At 39.4% G+C, this 23512-nt stretch overlaps 1 protein-coding gene across 1 annotated transcript in view; it reads right to left on the bottom strand.

Moving 5' to 3' along the window:
• trpc7a (transient receptor potential cation channel, subfamily C, member 7a) overlaps positions 1–23512 on the bottom strand; it is a 31399-nt gene that overhangs the window by 2367 nt on the left and 5520 nt on the right. The window contains exons 2-11 of the mRNA XM_079804360.1: positions 12708–13470; positions 10783–10965; positions 10533–10697; positions 10215–10431; positions 6742–6975; positions 6274–6538; positions 5175–5370; positions 4863–5084; positions 4710–4787; positions 4551–4626 (exon numbers count right to left, since the gene is read on the bottom strand). Coding sequence (XP_079660486.1) covers positions 4551–4626; positions 4710–4787; positions 4863–5084; positions 5175–5370; positions 6274–6538; positions 6742–6975; positions 10215–10431; positions 10533–10697; positions 10783–10965; positions 12708–13470 — 2399 coding nt within the window. The remainder of the gene's footprint in view (positions 1–4550; positions 4627–4709; positions 4788–4862; positions 5085–5174; positions 5371–6273; positions 6539–6741; positions 6976–10214; positions 10432–10532; positions 10698–10782; positions 10966–12707; positions 13471–23512) is intronic.

The following is a 23512-nucleotide window of genomic DNA, read 5'->3' on the forward strand; positions in this document are numbered from 1 at the left end:
CCAGTCTTACTTCCTGCACGAACCTACGTAGGTTTGTAACATATTTGCATAATGCACCCTATGATCTTCAACCGTGAACCAAGTGTAATACGCCCTCAAACACTGTAGTTGTAGCTGACGCCTTAAGGAGTTTCGTTCATGTTGTCGAAATTGTTTAAGACGCTGTTTTCGGCCCTGTGAAAGCAAAACCACTTTGCATGCACTTCCAAAGGACTAGCACTCGTCATGGAATTGATACGGTAAAACCAAGCGGCAACCTCCTGCAGTTTCTCTTGAAGCCAATACAGAAGTGACTTAAACTGCAATTCATCGACTGGCCACTAGGGACAGGCTCCAGAAGGGAGCAGAATCTCATTGAGCCCCATGTTAAAATGCCCAACTTTACAGCAGAAAAAAACATGTTTACAGCCTGGTACAAATTGTGGTTTTGGTCTGTACGGCTAATTTTGCCCTTCATGACAACTGTGAGGGGGGTGAATTTTTTCATAACTAATTTGTTTACATTATATAAAGCTTTAAAGTCCTGCATAATTAAGGGCGTGGTCACTTTGAGTGACAGGTGGATAGCCATTTATCTGCTGTCTGTTAGTCATTGCGTCACCTCAGCTCCACCCACGTCCCGCTTCTTTGCCCATTTTCTATTATCCGGGAGTGACGCACGCTGACAAGATGGCAACGGCCAGCTCGTCCCTACTTTGCGCTTTAAAACGGCTCTTCAGAGTCGTATGGGAGATGTCACGGACACTACGTCCATATTTTTTTAACAATCTATGGGTAAAACCAAGTGTGCAACACGAGTCCTGAAAAGTGAAGCCAAAGCGTCTTGATCGCCCTCAGGTGGCTGGATGCAGTATAGGTCATAAACTCCGCCCTCTCCATGAAATGTAATGGGACATAGACAAACTAAACAATAAAAACACACTTCAAATACATTTTTCCAAAGATGGTTTCTGTCATTTTAGGCAGTTTTTAATCACGCTGATGTAAGTTCAAGTGTTCGTTCTTTAAATAAGTTTAGTTTTAGTTAGTTATTTGATGCTATAAAAACTGGGGTTTGAAGTTATGATTGACAGCTGAGATTGACAGCTTCTCTGAGCGAAGTAGTAACTGAGGCACCAACGGACATTTTTTGGGAACTTCGGGAGGAGATTGGAGCTTTAACTTTAATTTCTACATTTCCATAACTGTTTATTTCACAAAAAGTTGTTGATTAGGCAGGAGTGTGGGCGGGACCTTGATATCGCGGCTCCACTTTGCGTTCACTACTGCACAGACTCTTGATCCAAGAGGTCAGCGCCATATTTGGACACTGGCGGCTTCACTTACTTCAATAGAAGAGAGTGGAGGTGCGTCGTCCATCTTTTTTTACAGTTTAAAGGTAAAACCATCGGCCAGTTTTGGGGAAAGTTACTTTGAAAAGTAATGCATTACAACATTGCGATACTCCTTTAAAAAGTAAAAACTAATTATCTTTAAAAACTAATTACGTTACTTAGTTACTTTTTAATAAAAGTAATGCATTATGTTACTTTTGCATTACTTTTTCTCACCTGGACTGGGCTTGTTTTTTTGTTTTAAACAAAAAAGTTCCCTTTCGGGGCAAATGTAAAGGCCCTTTCACACCAAAATTGAAATAATAAGGCTGAAGGAAATGCAAATTCACTCCTGTAGAGGAGAGGGCAAAGCTCAAACAAACCTTTCAGCTGTGCTGTCATTCTGGATTGCAGAAGAATATAATGCAGGAGAAGAAAGTTGAACTTACTTCACAAGTAAAAACAAAAAAAATCTAGTCATTTTTGCTTATGTTTTAACTGAATCATCGAAGGCCAGCAGCAAGTAAATTAAAATGCATAAAAAATATTAGTTTTATTTAACATTTCATTATTGGAGGTTTGCGTAGTATTCTGATTTTTAATTTCACTTGTTTCGTTCATTTTAAAGGAATCTTTTTTTGTGCAAGTGAGATGAGTAAATGCATGCTCACATTTAGTCTAGAACAACAATAACCATCATGTTCACACACAACAACTCCTGATTTTTCTCAACATGGGGACAAGAGAGCTGTCAGTCAATAAATGGGAAAACATATTGGAAAAAGTAACTCAGATATTTTGTTGTAAATTTAAAAGTAATGCGTTGCTTTACTAGTTACTTGAAAAAAGTAACTGTACGTGCACTAAGCAAACGACTCATCACAACAGACTGGGCCATCTGACCAATCAGAGCAGAGTAGCTCTCAGAAAGGAGGGGCTTAGAGAGACTGCATCCTTTATCAAACCATTTCAGACACTGTGGGAAAAGAGGTGATGCTACAATACATTATGAGAAAATTAAAGTGTTTTTATTTTTTTCTTTGAATGCTTTTATACTTTATGGTTTATTGCTTGACATGTGATCTGGCATGTAAAACACCAGTCACTAAAATGCACTATATCGCCAACAGTTTTGGGATGCCTGCCTTTACACGCACATGAACTTTAATGACATCCCATTCTTAATCCGTAGGGTTTAATATGGAGTTGGCCCACCCTTTGCAGCACTTGCTTTGTGCACTGGTGCGCAGTCATGTTGGAACAGTTTTGTGAAATAAACAGGGCCATTCCCAAACTGTTTCCACAAAGTTGGGAGCATAAAATTGTCCAAAATGTCTTGGTATGCTGAAGCATTAAAGGGTTAGTTCACCCAAAAATGAAAATTCTGTCATTAATTACTTACCCTCATGTTGTTCGACACCCGTAAGACCTCCGTTCATCTTCGGAACACAAATGAAGATATTTTAGTTGAAATCTGATGGCTCTGAAAGGCCTCCATTGGCACAATGCACTTTACACTCTCAAGACCCTTAAAAGGTACTAAAGACGTCGTTACAAAGTCCATCTCACTACAGTGGTTCTAAAATAACTTTATGAATCGGCGAGAATAGTTTTTGTGCGCAAAAAACCCCTAAATAACGACTTACATAGTGATGACGATTTCAAAACAAGGCATCATGAAGCTTCGGAGCGTTATGAATCAGCGAGTCGAATCAGCGGTTTGAATCGCCAAATTTCAGCAGTTTGGCGGTTTGACACGCGATCCGAATCATCATTCGGCTCACTGATTCATAACGCTTCGAAGCTTCATGATGCCTTGTTTTGAAATCGTCATCACTATATAAGTCGTTATTTAGGGGTTTTTTGCGCACAAAAACTATTCTCGCCGATTCATAAAGTTATTTTAGAACCACTGTAGTGAGATGGACTTTGTAACGACGTCTTTAGTACCTTTTAAGGGTCTTGAGAGTGTAAAGTGCCATTGTGCCAATGGAGGCCTTTCAGAGCCATCAGATTTCAACTAAAATATCTTAATTTCTGTTCCGAAGATGAACTTACGGGTGTCGAACGACATGAGGGGAAGTAATTAATGACAGAATTTTCATTTTTGGGAGAACTAACCCTTTAAGAGTTCCTCAGGGGCCAAGCCCAACCCCAGAAAACCCCCCACTTTGAGTGACAGGTGGATAGCCATTTTTCTGCTGTCTGTTAGTCATTGCGTCACCTCAGCTCCACCCACGTCCCGCCTCTTTGCCCATTTTCTATTATCAGGGAGTGACGCACGCTGACAAGATGGCAACGGCCAGCTCGTCCCTACTTTGCGCTTTAAAACGGCTCGTCAGAGTCGTATGGGTGATGTCACGGACACTACGTCCATATTTTTTTAACAATCTATGGGTAAAACCAAGTGTGCAACACGAGTCCTGAAAAGTGAAGCCAAAGCGTCTCGATCGCCCTCAGGTGGCTGGATGCAGTATAGGTCATAAACTCCGCCCTCTCCACGAAATGTAATGGGACATAGACAAACTAAACAATAAAAACACACTTCAAATACATTTTTCCAAAGATGGTTTCTGTCATTTTAGGCAGTTTTTAATCACGCTGATGTAAGTTCAAGTGTTCGTTCTTTAAATAAGTTTAGTTTTAGTTAGTTAGTTATTTGATGCTATCAAAACGGGGGTGTGAAGTTATGATTGACAGGGGCCAAGCCCAATCCCAGAAAAACAACCCCAAACCGTAATTTACACTTTACACTAGGCAGAATGCAGTCAGGCACGTACTGTTCTCCTGGCAACCGCCAAACCCAGACTCGTCTATCGGATTGCCAGACAGAAAAGTGTGATTCGTCACTCCAGAGAACACGTCTCCACTGCTCTAGAGTCCAGTAGCGGTGTGCTTTGCACCATTGCATCCGACGCTTTGCATTACACTTGGTGATGTAAGGCTTGGATGCAGCTGCTCGGCCATGGAAACCTATTCAATGAAGCTCTCTACGCACTGTTCTTGAGCTAATCTGAAGGCCACACGAAGTTTGGAGGTCTGTAGCTATTGACTCTGCAGAAAGTTGGTGACTTCTGCGCACTGTGTGCCTCAGCATGCGCTGACCCCGCTCTGTGATTTTACCTACCACTGATTTGGAGGGGTGTCCCAATATTTTTGGCAATATAGTGTATGTTTTAGGGCAAAAGTAAATCACACAAGAGACACTAATGGATGAAGAAACAAGTTAAATCTTACCTTCATTGATCTCATCACTTTCACTGTCAATTTGGGCTTTCAGGACATACCGCTTGATGAGGCGCTTCATAATTTTCTATGAGAGAAGGTTCAAAATAAGGTTTTGCCTGGCAATTCCTGTACAGGAACACTTTAGGATAAAAAAAAATCAATTAGTACCTGATATCTTGTGGGGTGTTTGATGGGATTTCTAACTGTGAATCCCTCTTGTGCATGGTAAGGTCGAAACCGTTGAAGCTGTAAAGATATAAAAAAATTAAGAGTGGCCCTCTCAGTATTTGAACAATCTGAAAGCCCTTGCTGATCTCTGACCTTAGACCGTGAATTGGCCATTCCCATGTCCTGCTGGCTGCTGTTGCTACGGACCCTGGCCTTGCATAAGCTCACTAGGCATGCTTTGGTGCGCTGAGCCATGTAATAGAAGGATTTGGGGCTGGGCATTAGATTAAAGGGGGGTGGAAGAGTGCTGCCTTCATCAAAATAGGAGAGCCAAAGCTTTGCACGAGCAAACTTCCATTCTACATCAGAATCCTCCTGTTCTCACACAAACACAAAATAACCATCTATTATGACAAATGATCATTTTAAGTATTATTATTTGTTTGCAAAATACATTTGTCTCACCTCAATTTCCTGGTATGAGTGGTTAATCATGGCTATGAGCATGTTAAGCAGGACCACCACCATTGTGACATTATAGACCCCATAAAGCACGTAACCAATGTTCTCAATGAACTTATGATCGTACTTCAAGACCACAGAGATCACCTCAGATAAACCGAAGATGGACCAGAACAGCGTTTTAAAGCTTTCCTCTACCCTGCAACAGATACATACATGCAAAATGACAAGGAAATATTCACAAATAGTTCTTAAATTGTCATAATTTAACATTTATTCAAAACCTGTACGACTATCTTTCATAGGTGGAACACAAAAACAGGTATTTTTTAGATGTTGTACGAGCTGCTCTTTTCAAACACCAAAATTTAAGACATTAAAGCTATTATACACTAGCCGTGCCAAAGGTTTGGAGTCTGTAATATTTGTTTTAAGAAGTCTCTAATGCTGACCAAACGTGCATTTATTTCATTGAAAATACAGTAAAAACTGTAATATTGTGAAATATTATTACAATTTAAGATGGCTGTTTTCTATTTGAATATATTTTTAAATGTGATTTATCATCATCATTTTGAATTTTCAGCATCATTACATTCCAGTGTCACATGATCCCTCAGAAATCATTCTAATATGCTGATTTGGTGCTCAAGAAAAAAAATATTATTATTATCAATGTTAAAAACAATTGTGCTGCTAAATATTTGTATGGAAACTGTGATACTCTTTGTTTTAGGATTCTTTGATGAATAGAAAAAAAAACAGTGTTTTTTTTAAATAGGACTTAATTGTTTTTGCACCCTTGCTAAATATTAAAGCATTAATTAAAAAAAACATAGTGCACAAGTCATATAGACTAATTTTATAGTACTTTTATGATTTTTTAAAATGTATTTATTAGCTTGGTCACAAAAGAGCAGCCTGAACATTCAACAAAATATCTCCTTTTTTGTTCCACGGTTGACATTTCTAAAAGCTTTTAATTTGTAACAACATGAGGGTGAGTGAATTTACATTTGTTTGGTGAACTATCGCTTTAACTAGTAAATCTAAAATCGAATAATTTTCATTATGATTTTTATTAATCCTTCTATAAACTTACGTGGTAAAAGCAGGGTTGTATTTTGCTCCTAAATAGTAGGAATACAAATTAAACATGCCGATCATGAAGGCAAGGAAGACCATGATGAAAATGACCATGAATTTAAAAATATCTTTAACAGTGCGCCCAAGGGATATTTGTAAGGGTCCGAAACTCTCGTTGGCTGGCAGAACGTAGGCGATACGAGAGAAACTGAGCACCACAGCGATGGAGTACAACCCCTCAGAGATGAGCTGAGGATCTGAGGGAAGCCACCTGTTCCTGGCTGAGAAAGAGAAAGCACTTTTTGGTGTCACCACTTGATGGCAGCATTTTGTTTCATTTCAGACAGCTGGAAGAAAATCTGCACAACTTTCATTACCAATTTCATTGAGAACAGAAACAGGACTTCTGGTCTTTTAGCTATACTGGTATGTTACAGTTAATTACATTTTTATGTACTGAATATACATTATTTTCGTGACATACCATAAGTGAAGTAGGCCACATCTGCTGGTAATGAGGCATTGATCAAGTCTGCATTGGTCACATGCAAATCCACATACAGCTGTGCATGGGAGGCTCGCAGGAAAGCCATAAGCCTTGCAGTGAATGATGCCACGAAGACCGACAGCATGCCGAAGTCTAAAACATTCCACAAATGCATGATGTACTCGCGCGGCCCCTCAGCCCAAACCTCCTTACACTCCGTCCAGATCATTCCTGTTCAGGGGAATCAAAGACACAAGGGAATTTCATCATGTTTATTTTTAAGCCCTACATGTTTATTTTTGGTGGTGATCTGACAGAAACATTTAGTAGGGAGAGCCTTAGCAAAATTTGTAAATCACATTTTAATAAATATGAAAAAAATATTATAACTAATAAATACACAGATCAGGCATAACATTATGACTATATATTGTCCCCATTTTGCTGCCAAAACAGTCCTGACCCGTCGAGGCATGGACTCCACTAGACACCTGAATGTGTGCTGTGGTATCTGGCACTAAGATCTCAGCAGCAGATCCTTTAAGTCCTGTAAGTTGCAAGGTAGTGGATCGGACTTGTTTGTTCAGCACATCCCACAGATCCTCGATTGGATTGAGATCTGGGGAATTTGGAGGCCAAGTCAACACCTCAGTCTCGTTGTTGTGCTCCTCAAACAATTCCTGAACCATTTTTGCTTTGTGGCAGGGCACATTATCTTGCTGAAAGAGGCCACAGCCAGCAGGGAATATCGTTTCCATGAAACGGTGTACATGGTCTGCAACAATGCTTAGGTAGGTGGTATTTGTCAAAGTAACATCCACATGAATGGCAGGATCCAAGGTTTCCCAGCAGAACATTGCCCAAAGCATCGCACTGCCTCCTCCGGCTTGCCATAGTGCATTCTGGTGCCATGTGTTCCCCAGGTAATCGACGCACACGCACCCGGCCATCAATTCATGCATCAATGAGCCTTGGCCACCAATGACCCTGTCACCGGTTCACCACTTTTGATAGATTCTGACTAGGGCTGCACGATTTGGGGAAAATATCTAATTGCAATTATTCTGGTTAAAATTGTGATTTAAAATGCGATTTATTATTATTATTTTATTTTTACAAATGAAAAGCTAGTATATAACATTTTGTTTATATATTAATATGACTAATAATTATGATTATTATTATTTCTAAATAAAAATAAGAAATATTACTTTAAAAATAACACAAATAGAGCATTTAAGAATAAATATAACAATATAATAATAATAATAATAATATTTATATTTCACAGAAAACTTATTTTACAATAAAAATTATGGGTTACCTGTTTATATGCAGACAGCCTATGACTAAAAATCATTAGAAAGGTCTAAGGTTTTATTGTAAAAAAAAATTATTATTATACAAATCTGTGCTTTTTATCTGTGATATCAATTTCTATTCAAAGTCTGTCTTTAATATGAAATATGAGCCTCTTATGCATCCACTGTGGGGATTAAAACGTGTACATTGTACATTGAAGAAAAACATATGGATTGTCATATAAATTTATTTAGAAGTATTATTTTTCTTATTTTCTACCCAAAAGTTGAATTCATACTGGAAGCCAGAGGGCACTCTAGAGCAGAAACGCCACAGAGGCCTCAGAAAAGTAACCGTTTTTTTGAAATCCCTAATATGAAGCTTGCTCTGTAGCTTCTATCCTCTGTAAACAAAGGTAGAAACGCTTTGACTAATTAAACATGAAGATAATACTTCTGTGACAAGATATGGTGCATTTGAGTTCTTCAAGCCTTCTCGGGTATTATCATAATAATAAAGTATGCAGTGCTGATTGACATTCTGTGATAAGAAGCCACATCAGCTCGACTGACGATATGAAGTGAGTTAAAAACGGTTATTATACGTTGTATTTTGCAAGGTTTATGAATGCTTCGTATTACTAGTTTGTAAAGATGTTTGACGTGGGTTGTTTTTTCAAACGCACGTAATAATAAGCGACTCAAACTCGCAGTGCTCGCAGCGCAGCGCTTACTGATCACAGAGCCGCTCTTCACTAATGCTGCGTTCACACCAAACGCGAATAGAGCGTCAAAATCGCGTCTACCGCGTCTAGTTTGACGCGTGAACATTCTGAATCCATTCACGCGTCCGCAGCGAATTGGACGCGCGTAGAAATCGAGCGTTTGAAGCGAAATAGACGCGCGTTCAAGGCGCTCCAGGAGAAATATGTCATAAAACACCACTCTGCCTCTTTTCATTTTCATTAAAAATATATATTAAGCATTAATAGCCACACAAATGTGGTCCAGACGACTCCTACATTATCGTCACTGCATGTATATTTAAATATCCTTAAAAAATAAAGTTATGAAACTTCTCTTTGCTCTCAGTTCGCCCGTTAGATCTACACAAGATGCACCACTACAGGTCATCAAAGCCAGCGGCAAACGTCAGAAGGACTAGCCGAGGAAAGGCTGCTCTCGCCGGGGTTATGAGCTTTGATTTTCCGTTGATTGCCTGGATCTCACAACTCCAAAAACACAAGATTATTTTTTTAAATAAGCGCTCTCTTTATAAATAAACCACAGATTTGAGCTTTAAACAACTACAATCTCCCCTGAAAAAGTCGTAAAACTACATTTTATGACACAATAGTAGTATTTTTAAATGATGCAGGGTTTCTCATCACGTCACTTTACCACGTGACCGTGGCGAGCAGGCTCCTGATTGGTTAACGCGGCGCGAATTGACGGCAAAGTTCAAATTTTTAAACTCGGGCGTCAGACGCGAATTCGCTTCAAACGTGTGAATGCACAAAAGCACCACTCGCGTGTAACGTGCGTATCCCACAAGACGCTCAATTCGCGTCCAATTCACGTCATTCGTGCGAACTGGACGCGCGAATGAGGCGGATTCGCGTGCTTCGCGCCGCGCGAAACGCGCCTTCCACGCCGCGGATCAACACGCCTTTCCATTGACTTAACATTGAAATCACTCGCACCAGAAGCTCTATTCGCGTTTGGTGTGAACGCAGCATAACACGCTGGGCATTTATTTATTTCATTAAAATTGCAGCCTTTGCGCTTTCATAATCGCACATAACCCAAATCGCGATTGCACTTCGATTTCGATTAATCGTGCAGTCCTAATACTGACCACTGCAGACCGGGAACACCCCACAAGAGCTGCAGTTTTGGAGATGCTCTGACTCAGTCGCCTAGCCATCACAATTTGGCCAAAAATTTGCTCAAATCCTTACGTTTGCCCATTTTTCAACTTTGAGGACAAAATGTTCACTTATACCTAATATATCCCACCCACTAACAGGTGCCGTGATGAAGAGATAATCAGTGTTATTCACTTCACCTGTCATAATGTTATGCCTGATCAGTGTATATATAATATTGACCCATGATTATCTATGATCTAACAACGACCTGAAGGTCATGCTTTTGACTGATACTCACCTAGTACCCACTTCATTATTAACATCTCTGTCCAAGAGAACTGAGTGGTTTTGATGCGAAAGATTTGCCGTGGATGATCAGTGATGGTTTCGTTAGGAAGATTTTTGACTCCTGAGAAACGGTCAGAGGCATTGAGAACCAGAAGACCCAGGAAGAGGGTGAATGAGACTGCGTGAGCTACAAACTTCATAAAGGGACTGCGGAGAACCTGGCCCACCTGGAGAAAAGATCGAATGAAGAAATATATGTAACAATAGAAGAAAGAGGAAGCCTTCCCAATGTTATTAGATGAACTGAATCTACATGATGATGATGTACCTTGCTGCAGGGCATAATCCAATATGCAATAGCCAGAAATGGCAAGCCCACCATCACTCCCAGCACTGTCCAACATTTCACACCAATTGACGTTTGCCTAAGGCCTGATAGATTCTCGTACCACAGCGTCAGTAACTGCTGCTGGCAGTTTGGATGAGCCACAAACTGTAGGAATATCATTGAATTAGACATTGCCTTGCAAGCACTTGGGAAAATATTCCACTTTAGCCTATAAGTAATTTCCCAGTACCCTTTTCACTTCGTACTTAATGGCCAGTTTGACCCGGCTAAGGCAGGGCCGGTGGTGTTCGCTCGGGGGGCTCAGGTCTACATCTCCATTCAGAATGGCCTCCACTTCCTCCGTATTTCTGCAGAGATCCAGAACACCAACCACAAAGTCCTTACACTGCATGGAGAGTTTCCTGTAGTCATTCTAAAACAAAACAGAGCCACAGTATTATGACTTCAGACGGGCTATTAATCACTTGTAAAAAAGAATTCACTCCGACTGGGATGCAAATTGCATCTAGCAAACAGTGAACGCTCCGCTATACAAGACATGGATGTGAGCAACACCTGAACATTCGTGAAAATCCCATGGCGCACCTCTAAATGGAAGTCTGATTGATGTTTGCATCGGACTTTCTCAAACAGAAATGTACCTAATGGAGGGCACCCAAGAGAAGCCCATCCTGCTAATTATAGCATCACATTGTTTTACGAGAACAAACATTTGATGTGGAATTGCAGAAGCAGAATCACTGACACACCATTACAACTGTCGAAAGTGATCATCTGTAGAGAAAAACGGTGATGAGAGAATAATAACGGGGTGATTACTGGAAGCTCTCGATGGAGCAGTTTCAATTAATAGCTCGCTAACCACAATAAGGGGAAAAACTGTCTGGATTTGAGAACTCCTGATTAGATATTTCCCCAGAGTGACTTCCAGTGAAGAACTTCTCCCGTACATATTTAAATATAAAGCAACACACATCGCCGAAGCGCATGAAGCTCTCTGGAGGAACGGTTTCTTTTGGAAAAATGTTGTGAACTGAGATTCTACTGAACCAGAAACTGTCATCGAAAAGCTTCTAATTTATAATGAGGGTAATCTCAAGGGTGGGAAATTGGTTTTCGTGTGGAATATTCTGCTGGTCTATGAGCTGGAATGAGCATTGACGTTTCTCTCAGAGAGACGCAGCTCATTACAGGGCCATGAGCACACTCTTCACGATTGGACACTTCCTAAATTAACTGAGAAGCTGTTTAAAATGTGCTTTGAAATAATCATGAGACCACCTAAAAGGAGTTTGTACTATCCACGAAGTACATGATGTTTCATAGCAGTGATTCAACTCACTGTAGCCACATCATGAGGGGGATGACTGTGAATTTTGTCCGTCTGTCCGTCCATCCATCCATCCATCCATCAATATATCAATCAATCAATCAATTTTAGAAACAATGCAGTTTTCTCAAACAGTATAAATGGTACTGTATATGTGAAAACATACAACTGCCCTATTTTTTATTTTAGGGGATCATCATGAAACCATAATGTAGCCTACTTATTGAATCCATATTTCTTTCAAATAAATTTTAATCATTTAATCATTTTTAAAACATTTACCAAATTTGATATTGTTTATTTTTATAATCATTCTAGTTGGAGATCACATGATAAATCACTATATTATTCTATTAACTGCCCTAGTTTTTAATAAATAAACATATTATTTTATGGCATTACTCTAAAAGAGAGTCCAGGACAGTGACAGTGACAGCTTTAAAATAAAAAAATTAAGTAGAATTTTGAGATAAAAAGAGTAAAACATCAAAATTATGACATACAAAACAATTATAACATATAAGTTAACATTATAAAATAAAATGTCAATTATGGCATAAACAGTTGAACTTTATGAGATAAAAATTATTATTATTATTATGACTTTTTGTCATAGTCTTGTGACTTGTGATTAAAATTATATCATAATTATGATTTTGTAAAAATGTACTTTTTTTCCGTATATGTGAGGAAAATGTTCTTCCATACGCTCTGCGTACTCCATCACAATCCATCACACTCCATCACAAACCCCTACACATCCACATCTAAAAATTCTGCATCTGAGTGACCCCTGGATATGGTGTAAGTGTGCGCCTCCTCACCTTAAACTCAGTCTCAATGTTGGCGAGTTGTGCTAGCTCATTGCTGAGCTCCAGGGCAGTGAGCACAGGGTCTTCACTAGACAGTGACAGATAGGCAGCGCTGGCGAGGCCTTTATAGGCGTTCATCCTTGATCGCGAGTGGCTGAAAGAATCCTGCTTCTGTTTCTCCACACACTCCCCACACTTGCAGAAATAGTCATGGGGTTTCTCAATGCGAGCCCCCTTGAGTAACAAGATGTGCACAATCTCGTACTCCTTACAGTGGGCCGCTAGAATCATAGGTGTGATGTCCTGGGAGAAGCGAGTCCCGTCCTCATCGTAAGCGTAGAAGTCGTCATCTCGTAGCTCTTGCTCCAGGGGGCTCAGAGTCAGACGGAGGCCGCCCTCGAATGCCGGATGGGCCAGGATGGCCTCCACTATCCGCACGTAGCCCTTGCTAATGGCTAAAAGCAGGGCATCACCCACTCGCGCCAGCCCCTCTTTCTTCAGCAACAGTTCTGTGACCTCCAAGTGCTCGTTTCCAACAGCAAGCTGCAATCCATTCTGGCCCATGTAGTCCACACAGTTTACATTCAGCGTCTTGGATTCTTCAAGCATCTTACGGACCACAGGGATGTTTCCGTACTCTGCGGCATCTAGGAAACGCTCCTCCTCTTCGGTCAGGCTGGTGCCTCTCTCGCTGAACATGTACGCGGGGCCACGGACGGCCTGCCTGCGGCCTTTCTCTCTCAGGGTGGTGTGTCTGCGCTGCATGGCCTCAACCCTGCAGAACCCAGAGAATGAGATTGCATTGGTTATATATTGGATTTGGTGAAACTATGAAACCTGAATGCTTTGGGAGAAAATTGGTCCATCACACCAATTCATCTACAAGAACATCTGCACCATTGGTTTTGGCCATTCAAAATTAGCCGTGTATTCTGACAGAATGCATTTTTAAAGCAAAACATACAATACCATCAAAAAGTATTGAAACTACATGTCAACTAACTCCAATTAGAATATTAATAGACTCTCTGCTTAATATCTGCCAACACTTAAAGGAAATGTATGTAAGATTGTGGCCAAAACTGGTACTGCAATCACTTTCAAATTACTGTAGAGCGGTGTATCCCCTCTCCCCTCGCCCTGACTCGAGGTTGCCAGATAGGCTAAAGGATCCAGCAGGAACGTAGGCTATTACAAGGAGCTTCCAATGGCAATTGGCAAGTCATTCACAGCAAGTTTTTTTTTTGTTTGTTCTTTAGGTCTTTTAGGTTTCGTAAAGTTTAATTTTTTATCCAAAAAGTTTGTAGTTGCAGCTGTGGTAACTAGAGCATAGCTGGCAACCCGGATGATAATTTGAAATTAACATGATTTCTTAATGTCTAGTGACATATCAGGGCGATTTTATGATTAATTGAAATACATTTCTAACATACAGTTCCTTTAAAGGGATATTCACTGCTAGAAAAGATGAATGTGTATATAAGTTGGGTCATTTATGTCGTAGAAATGTGAAATTATTATTATATTAGTTGGTGCCTTCTAGACTTAGAAAATATATTTTTGGCTCATGTGGATGAAAGACAACAACTCCCAGAATGCACTTGCTTCGCTGCCCTACGAGGCCACTCCCAAGCCACGCCTAATGGTTACATCCCTTGCCCACCACGGCACCGCCCCCACCGTCATTTTAATTTTTATAGTAATACAATAATTTAGTTCAGTTAGAGAACAGACAATACAATTAAAAACTGAACGTATCTAACTAATACAGCATGAGCCAAATGAGAGTCGCAGCACAAACGCAGCAGGGGTCAGATTTCATTCATCATGAGAGCAAACCGCTGACAGAAAAGAAGAAAAGATGCTCGCGGAAAATTTGGTTTCAAAGCGAAACGCGCCTATTTAAGTGAGTTTGTCATTGTACCGTTTTGTTGTTGTGTTTAAGAATACAGAAATTCTCATTAAGAATAATAGGCTAATGAACCCACAATTCAAGCAACCCGCCCCTGAATAGGCCCTTATTCTAAACCGAAACTAAAATGAGCACAGCCGCATTCATTCACGGCCACACAGTCATTCACGGTGCGTGTCCAGTCTGGCGCGTTTTCAGGTCATGCCTATGGAAGCTTAACTTTCATAGGAATTCATTGAAAACACTCGGTTTGGGGCGAGCACGATCATTCGAATATACTACCGGGTTTCTACTGATACAAAGCCTGATGCTAATCGGAGAAGTAACCCTTTAATATCAACCCGTTCTCACTCCCAAGGCGTCAAAATCCGAAGCATGGTCAATTGCTTTCCGCGTCACAATAAAGACGCTAAAGGTACCCCTAGGCGTCACTATATCGATGCGCTGGGTGCTCCATTAATTTTAATGAGAAACCTTTGGCGTCATACATAGACGCGTTGGGCATGGGAATGTTATCGTCATGATGATCATATATTGGGTTATGATTTTTCCATTATGACATGTTGGAGTGTGATTCTCAATTGAATCAGCCAGCATCATTTTATTTACACTATCTAGACACGTTTTAGCATGTAACCCAACCCCATCCCATCGCTAAACCTACCCATTTTTGTGGTATATAAAACACAGATATAACAGGCAGATACGACTGCATGCACAATTTATTCAAAAAGTACAAATATTCCAAGTGTTCCGAGGCCAAACGATTGATTTGTGTGAAGGAAATCCCCAAAAGAGATCAGCGTCTCCATCCGCCGAAGATCACGAACACATTACATTTCAAATATTGCCGCCCGTTACGTCAGTTTTCATAGTGAAATTGCATTGGCTCTCGTATGTGTCGAGACCAATTGCGTCATTACGTCAGCTTTGATTGTAAAATGTAATTGGCTCTCGTGTGTCTTGTGACCGATTGCGTCATGCTCAAGAGTTGTGTGTATTATTTGAATGAGATATGACTGTGTGCGTTCACTGAGCAACGGGATCATCATTTCAGCGATTAAAACATTAAGATAAACTCTGTTCTTTACATAAAGACATCTTGTGACTGCAGAAGACTTGGAATGCAACATGAGTTAATACTTTTATACTGTTTTTGGTCCGTTTTTGCAATAAATACCTGTGACTGTACTTGTATATGCCTGTTGCGTGTTTTATATTGTTTAGAAGTGGGTAGGTTTAGTGTAGGAGTTGGGTTAGCTGCTCCAAAATATAAAAGTAACCTTTATATATTAATCAAATATTAATAAAATCATGTCTGCTTTTACAAAAGCAAAGAATAAAATCTGACGCATTGGGTAAACAACTGAAATGAATGGAGCACCCAGCGCGTCGATATAGTGACCCCTTGGGTGCACCTTTAGCGTCTTCGTTGTAACGCGGAAGGCACTTGACCATGCTTCGGATTTTAACGCCTTGGGAGTGAGAATGGGTTGTTAATATTGATGGTCTTCGAACAGACATTGCAACTACATGTCAACTTATTAAAAGGATAAAAACAAATTGGAGCAGGACTTTGCAAACCTGAACACCAAACAGGCTTTTCAGCGAGTCAGGTCTCTTACTGGACAAGCATTTAAACAGAATATTTCCGTATCAGATCCTACCATTTTTATACTTGTTTTGATTTTTCAGCAGAGTGTGAAAGCCTTTTAGATTATTTGCCTTCTCAAGAGTTGGGTTATGAGCAGGCCCAGCTCCAGCTTTGGGCCAAGTGACATTCCTGGTGGGCCGGAGTTTTAACATTATTTTAAAGGAGCAGGTCTTAAAGGTAGGGTTTGTTTAAACTTTCTTTATATGTCAATACATCATTAAAATGTAAGTACTCTGAAAAAGAGAGTATAAAAATCGAGTGACTCTAGACTTTTTAATCTGCAATAAACACCGCTCATTATTTTCGTCCCGGACGAAACAAGTGATTGGCTTGGGCAACTGTCAATCTCTCCCGCTACCATGGCTACCACCCCTTTTGCTACAGGATCTGCCCACATGCGCGCACCCCAGTGTTGCCAAGTCGGGCTACTTCAACAGTGTTGCCGCAGGCTGTTTTTCATGTTCGCGGGTTGAAACGACCCCAATTATGTGATATTTTCCCCCGGGATGTGCGAATTTTAGCAGGCAGCCCTACCAAAAAGACACATATTTTATCCCCCAAATGTGATTTTTACCGGAGAAACACGATTGGGCTTGTTTTGGGCTAGTTTTGAGTAGCAATTGGGCGGATTTTGTTGTGAAAACCTGGCAACCCTGGCGCAACCGTTTGATTTGAGGTGTTCAAGAGGCTGTATTTCTGCTGGACAGGTTATCTTTCATTTTGATTATAATTTTTTTTTGGTTTATGTTTTCATGAAGCATGTCTCACTAGCACACGTAGCTGCCTAATATAGCTAACATAACATTACTTAGCATAAAGTTACAATGTTATACACTTAGCGAGCCATTAGTAGAGATGATAAATTCTCAATATGCTTAGCTCAAGTTGATCGCTGTCGTGTTGAATTTCGCAAAATGTAACTTTAGATAACAAAATGCATGTGTAAAAGCTAGTACACCGCATCCAGGAACTTTTTTTTAGAACTAAGTTAGCTTAAGCTACTACCCTCTGTCTAAACTCTTTTACCATGTTCACCAGGAACTTTACCTGCACGTTTATTTCCGCTCTTGGTTTGTTTTTATATTCTCTACCTATGTTTACTGATGTTTTTATCTTGTATCTGTGTGTGTCGTAGACACTGTGTTGTGTGTGTATTTTAAACTTTACCAGTATCGTTATTCTAGCTTGATAGTGAGTACTAAAATACATCTATCATTATGTTTATATTCATAATGATAAAGTTATATTTTTTATTTCATGTGATAAGTGATTCTGACATGATGTCACTACATGCACTCCGCTCCTTCTTCTCTGCTCGTCTCAGGTAAATAATGCGTCTTCCAGCTGAGCGGTCGGCATAGCGCATTCATGTGTTTTTTTGGGCGTGGCTTTGGAAAAAGCCCAGAAGGGAGAAGGTGGAGTGAATGGAAATAATGAGCTGTCTTTAAAACAGTCGTGAGAGGTCTAGAGACACTCAATTTTTATACTTTCTTTTTCAGAGTACTTACATATTAATTATGTATTGATATATAAAGAAAGTTTAAACAAATTTGGAAAAAAAGTTTTTTAACCAAATCTTACCTACCCTACCTTTAAAAGGGACACCACAAAAATAAATAAATAAATAAATAGTATGTAATAAATAATGTAAAATAAAGACTCTTATGAACAAATGACAAGCAATAGCAAAAATAAATACAATAGAACAAAGATACAACTGAAATCAAGGTAGGTCTACCAGTATTCACGTACAGAATTCTATAATGTATCAAATAAATATATATTTATCCTTATTAAAGCTAAAGAAGTTATTCAGTCAATAGTTTTAGGTTTTATATTTAGAGTTTTAGGCTACAGTCACTTTAAGACCAAATGCACGGATCTGACGCAGATTTTCTCCCACTTGTTTACATACATTAAGACTTTTTATTTTTACTCAAGACGAGATACTCGCCAAAACAGGCATTTTTACATAATTCTGAGTGTATTCGCCCCTTTTAGTGCGAGAAGACACAAAAGAGAACTCGTTACATTAAAGGCTCACTGTGTGTGTGATTTGTGTGTATGCGCACTGAAAGCAAACATGACTTTCACGTCTTCTTGCGCGTGAACGGTTTAAAACCATTTGTGAAGTCCGCGGTCACGTTCTAATACTGCTTTCTAGTTTCTAAATAACAAGTGGAATTTTGATACCAAGAGGCTGAAAACCATGATCTTCCCCAAAATCTTGAGCTGAATTGAACATCGCACCAATTTTAAAATTGGTCGTTATTTGGCGTGGGGCCAGGGTGGGCCACACACCTGATTGGAGTCGGGCCTGATCATGAGTCTCTTCTAACCAAGCAGGATGTCTATTTCCAGCTTATTATGTGCAAACCGAATATGGCTTGCAGACCAGATGGAACTCCAGGTCGGGTCTTGAAAAACTGTGCCCTGGAATTAACCCCCATTCTTCATTCTCTTATCCTTCGATGACTTCAACAATACCGGCCATATGGAAAACATCCGTTGTTATTCCTTTCCCCAAAAAAACTAATCCATCAGAGTTAAATCACTACATGCCTGTTTCATTAACCTCTGTCATATTGAAATGCTTTGAGAAAATGATTCAAAACATTATGCTTGCATATGTTTCACCATTTTTGAATTGTCTCCAATTTGCATATAAGCAGAAGAGAGGTACAGAGGATGCAGTGGCTTGTCTCTTGCACTACTGTACCTGGATATCCCTGGAAACTATGCTAGACTTCTTTTAATTTAAGCCCTGCCTTTAATTCAATTCAGCGTCATCAGGTAAAACTACAGTGTCTGCAAGTTCCATCATCACTAATACACTGGATTTATAATTCCCTTTCTAATGGACCACACGTGGTTAAAGGTGGACAAGGCATTATCACCCATCATTGTCCTCAACACTGGCGCCCCTCAGGGGTGTGCACTTCTTTATATTCTCTATACAAATGACTGTCAGAATCCAGTTACCACTACTCATTACTTTAAATAGATATAGTCATTCTTCCACTGCATGCTTAATAAGGACAATGATTCTTTTTTTGGACTTTCAACGCTCCATAGCATATTTTAGTACATGGTGTGATGACAACTTTCATCTATCAAACACCATCTATCAAATTCAAATGTACACTCTAAAAAAAGATGCTTTTTTTAAAGGTTCTTTACACGTATAACAGTTCTATTTAGAACTGTATCGTCCTGAAGAACCCTTTATATGCTGAAATGGTTCTTTGTGTTAGAGTTCAGGGTTTCTTTATTCCCGCCTTTTTGTTTTTTTGTTTCTTTTTGTCACCTCGTTACTGATTTTTTGGAGCTCAACTATGCAACTACACAGACTGTTAACACGCTCTCGACAGGTAAGTCTATACATTTTAACTTTAAATATTGTAAATGGTTTCCTACCAATCTTTTCTCTCTTTAGTTTAAAGGAACATGTGAGCAGCTCTGTTCAAGGATACCCATCTTCTCTTCTCCACAAAGTAAGTAACAGAGATTTATGATCCATATTGTTATAATTTTTTTTATTATTACTTTATGCCTAAACATATACCCAGTCAGAAAAAAAACATTAAAGCTATCCCATGATTTTACGTAACTTGTTACTTTTAAAGGTCCCATGGCATGGCATTTTTATAATTTTTTTTATTATTATTTTATTATTATTTTATAGTGTTTCCTGAGGTATACTTATATTGTTAGTATGATTTTTACATCATAAAATGTCATAATTTAGAAATAAAAGGCATTTTGTCTATACTGCTGTTTGCCCTGTGGCTGAATGCCCTGTTTCAAGAGGCGTGTCTGCTGTGAGACTTCAGTAAAAACGCCCACTGTTGTGATTGGCTGACATCTTTGCATTTGAAATGAGCGGAGGGGGCGTGGTTTAACAAGGTCTACGACGCACGAGATGCTGCCAGAGAGACGGATGGACCTGAGTTCACTTCACATCAGTTCTCAGCATGTCTCAGTTCAGGGTGAACTGTTGTAGTTACTAGAATATACTTCAGGTTATTAGTTTATTTCTAGTTGGAGGGGCTGTCACTCATGTCAGAAAGTTAGTAACTTTAGTAAATATGGATCAGCGCTGACTCGAGACGCGAACCGTTTAGAACGATTCAGTCTGATTTGGTGAACTGGTTCGGTTCACTAAAAAGAACCGGTTCAAAAGAATGATTCGTTCGCGAACCGGACATCACGGAGACGGAGCGATTGCTAACAAAGTTATTTATAGTAACTACTGAGTTGTGAGAGCGCTGTCTGTCAGCACGAGTTTATTGTGTTTGTATCTGAGAGTTCTGAATAAACACGAGTCCCAGTCACGCCGAGTCCATCTTCATCATTATTCTACCAACTTTGTAACACATGCAATGTACCATTACAGCGAGATGAACGAGTTAGTAAGTTTGATTAAAGCATTATTTCTAGATATGTTCCAATCATATGAAAAGTGTCAGTGACGCGCATTGAGTAACTTACACAGCGCAAACAAAGACACAACAGCAGTAATCGAATGTAATCCAGTTTATTGTGGGGAAAGCTGGCTAGCCTAGCCGGATACCCTCACGCTTACCCCCCTTCTGCTTAATCTCACGCCGCGTTTGGTGCCTCCGCTGTGGGCCAGATGCTGTACTGGGGGTCGGGGATGTTGAAGGCCGAGCTTCGGCGTGCGTGAGGTTTATCTCTAAAGATGTGGCTCTGCCAATGTTGAGCAGAAACTCCCGACTGTATGCACATTTAAGAACAGATAGACGCGACGAGGACGTACAAAAACACTGACTCACAAGATAGAAAACACAAAAACACCGTTCTGTCAGGAGAGAGAAGCCGCAGTGTGTGCACGAATAATAAATAATTAGCTACACATCAGAAATCACTGATCACAGATCAGAAGGAACTGAAAAAAGACTTCTGTTTTCATTTGTACATCCAAACACTGAGAAACTGGCAGCATTCACTCGTTCACAAACAATGATCTCTTGAGCATTTGCATGGGCGTGCCAGATTCTCTGGGCGGAGGAAAGGGAGGTAACCGTTCCTGCTTGGACGTCAAACCAGGAGACTTCAGGATTGGCTAGTCTGGCCTGTCATTTTCTCAAAGGCAGAGAAAGACAGCCAGAACTCGGTTTTACACCGATCAACATTTCTATCCACTTGGGGACAATATTCAGGCTAGGGGAACTCATATTAATGTTGAAATACCTCATAAAAAGAAAATTTCATGCCATGGGACCTTTAACACTGTAAAGGGTTGATTTTTGCACATTTTGACCTTCATTAACATAATTGTTTTTACATAATCAAACATACAGACAAACTGTTACTCTAAACTCAATTGTGTATTTCAGACTCAACAGAGAAACCGCAGAGAGTAACTGCCGCTCAAAACACAGACATAATGAAGGATGTAATGACATGATTGTGAAGATATTTCACTGGAATGGTCTTCATTACATCTGTATCGTGTTCAATGTTAATTGTTATTTATTAATGTATTCAGCTAACAGCTGTTGTTAGAGCACTGCCATATTTGGCATATAAAAAATAAAAGTTGTACCTAATTGACAACATGCTGTTTTTTTAATGTAAAACCCAAATAGAGGCAACAAGTTATTATACAGTACGACCAGCCAGATAGAGGACTAAAAAAACTATATTAATAAATAATATATAAAATATTATTAATAATACTAACATTAATGATATTACAAATATTAATGAAAAGGTTATTTATAACACATTAAGGTCCTAACACACATGGTTCTTTATGGAACCTTATAAAAAGGGTTCTATTCAGCACCAAAAAGGGTTATAGACCTTTCTCACAAAAAACGGAAATACGTAATCGTTGCGGAACAGGAGTTCCTGTCAAGCGTCAACACATCAGAAAAGCATACCCGGCCAAAAGAAAATGGATCAGCGAGTCTACACAACTTTGCTAACGGATTTGCCAAATAATTACATTTGATGGAAATTAACAATTAGGCATATTTACATAAGTCTCATATTACGTAGCTATAAAGAACCAGCGTTACATGACGCATCTTCCTTTACCAAGATGATATCTTGTTTGTCCGGACTTTGGCTAAAGTTCAAAATAGTTTAAACATCACGCAGTGTGCACAATTCTATTTTTTAACATACAACATAATACTTTTAATAAAATTATAGATATGTTTTTATTTTAAAAGACAATCTATAATAATATATGTTTACAATATAATAAAAACTAATGTTGATTAACATCACGTTATGTTTTAAAACAAAATAAATTCACAATATGTATGGAGGCATTTTGCACAAGTGAATTTTATATATATTAAATTAAATATCATACATTTTGAAAATAAAAATATATACACGACTCACGAGGCAACCTCCATTTAAGCATGCGTGTTTATTTTAGTAGTTCCGTCAGTGAAATAATACTACAGCCTGAGAAACATTTAAATAGATTTCAATTAATAATGGTAATATATATAAGTTAAATATTAGTTAAAAAAAATATTTGTTTTATATTTCCCCACAGAGGTGCGTCATAAGCCGCTTTGCGTTTAAAGGGTTCTAGGACACGAGCAGGGAAGTTTGGTCCTTCATCCCGCCGGATAGCCTGAATCCATTTCCGCCAAACTCCTCCATCAACAGGGAAGGAATGAAACGACAGATATGGCTGCTTTTGGGAATAACAAGAACAGCCCGGTAAGCTACAATCACACTTGCTCGTTGCTTGCGCCATTTGTTTACAGCTGTAGCCCTACCCGGGGAGGAAGAAGATTACCACGACGATTGCGTATTTCCGGTCGCAAATACGGAAGTGGTGAGAAAGGTCTATTGTTACAGGGCACAATCCAAACAACCATAATCTGGTAGATTAGAACCATAGAACAATTTTTCTTAAGAGTGTACTCTTGATTTTGCTGTCAAAAGTGTTTGCAAAGACAGCAAAAAGTGCAAGCAGTGTAGTCATTTTGTTAAAAACATTTTTTTTTCTTATAAATAATAATGAAAGGTTATTCCAAATAATAATAAGGTTATTTTCCCCAATAATTTCATTATTTTAAAGGTGCACTATGTAACATTTCCGTCCACTAGAGGTCGCCTGTTCCAAACAAAGGTGTAGTTTGATGACGCACGTGTCAGCGCAGAATCTTGGGACATGTGGTCTTCACCTCACAGCCGGTGGAAAAAAATCGGGATAGGACTCAGGCAGAAATCATGTCCATGGATGCGATTATTGAC

This window comes from Gobio gobio (genome assembly GCF_949357685.1).
Source record: "Gobio gobio genome assembly, chromosome: 22".
Lineage (NCBI taxonomy): Eukaryota > Metazoa > Chordata > Actinopteri > Cypriniformes > Gobionidae > Gobio > Gobio gobio.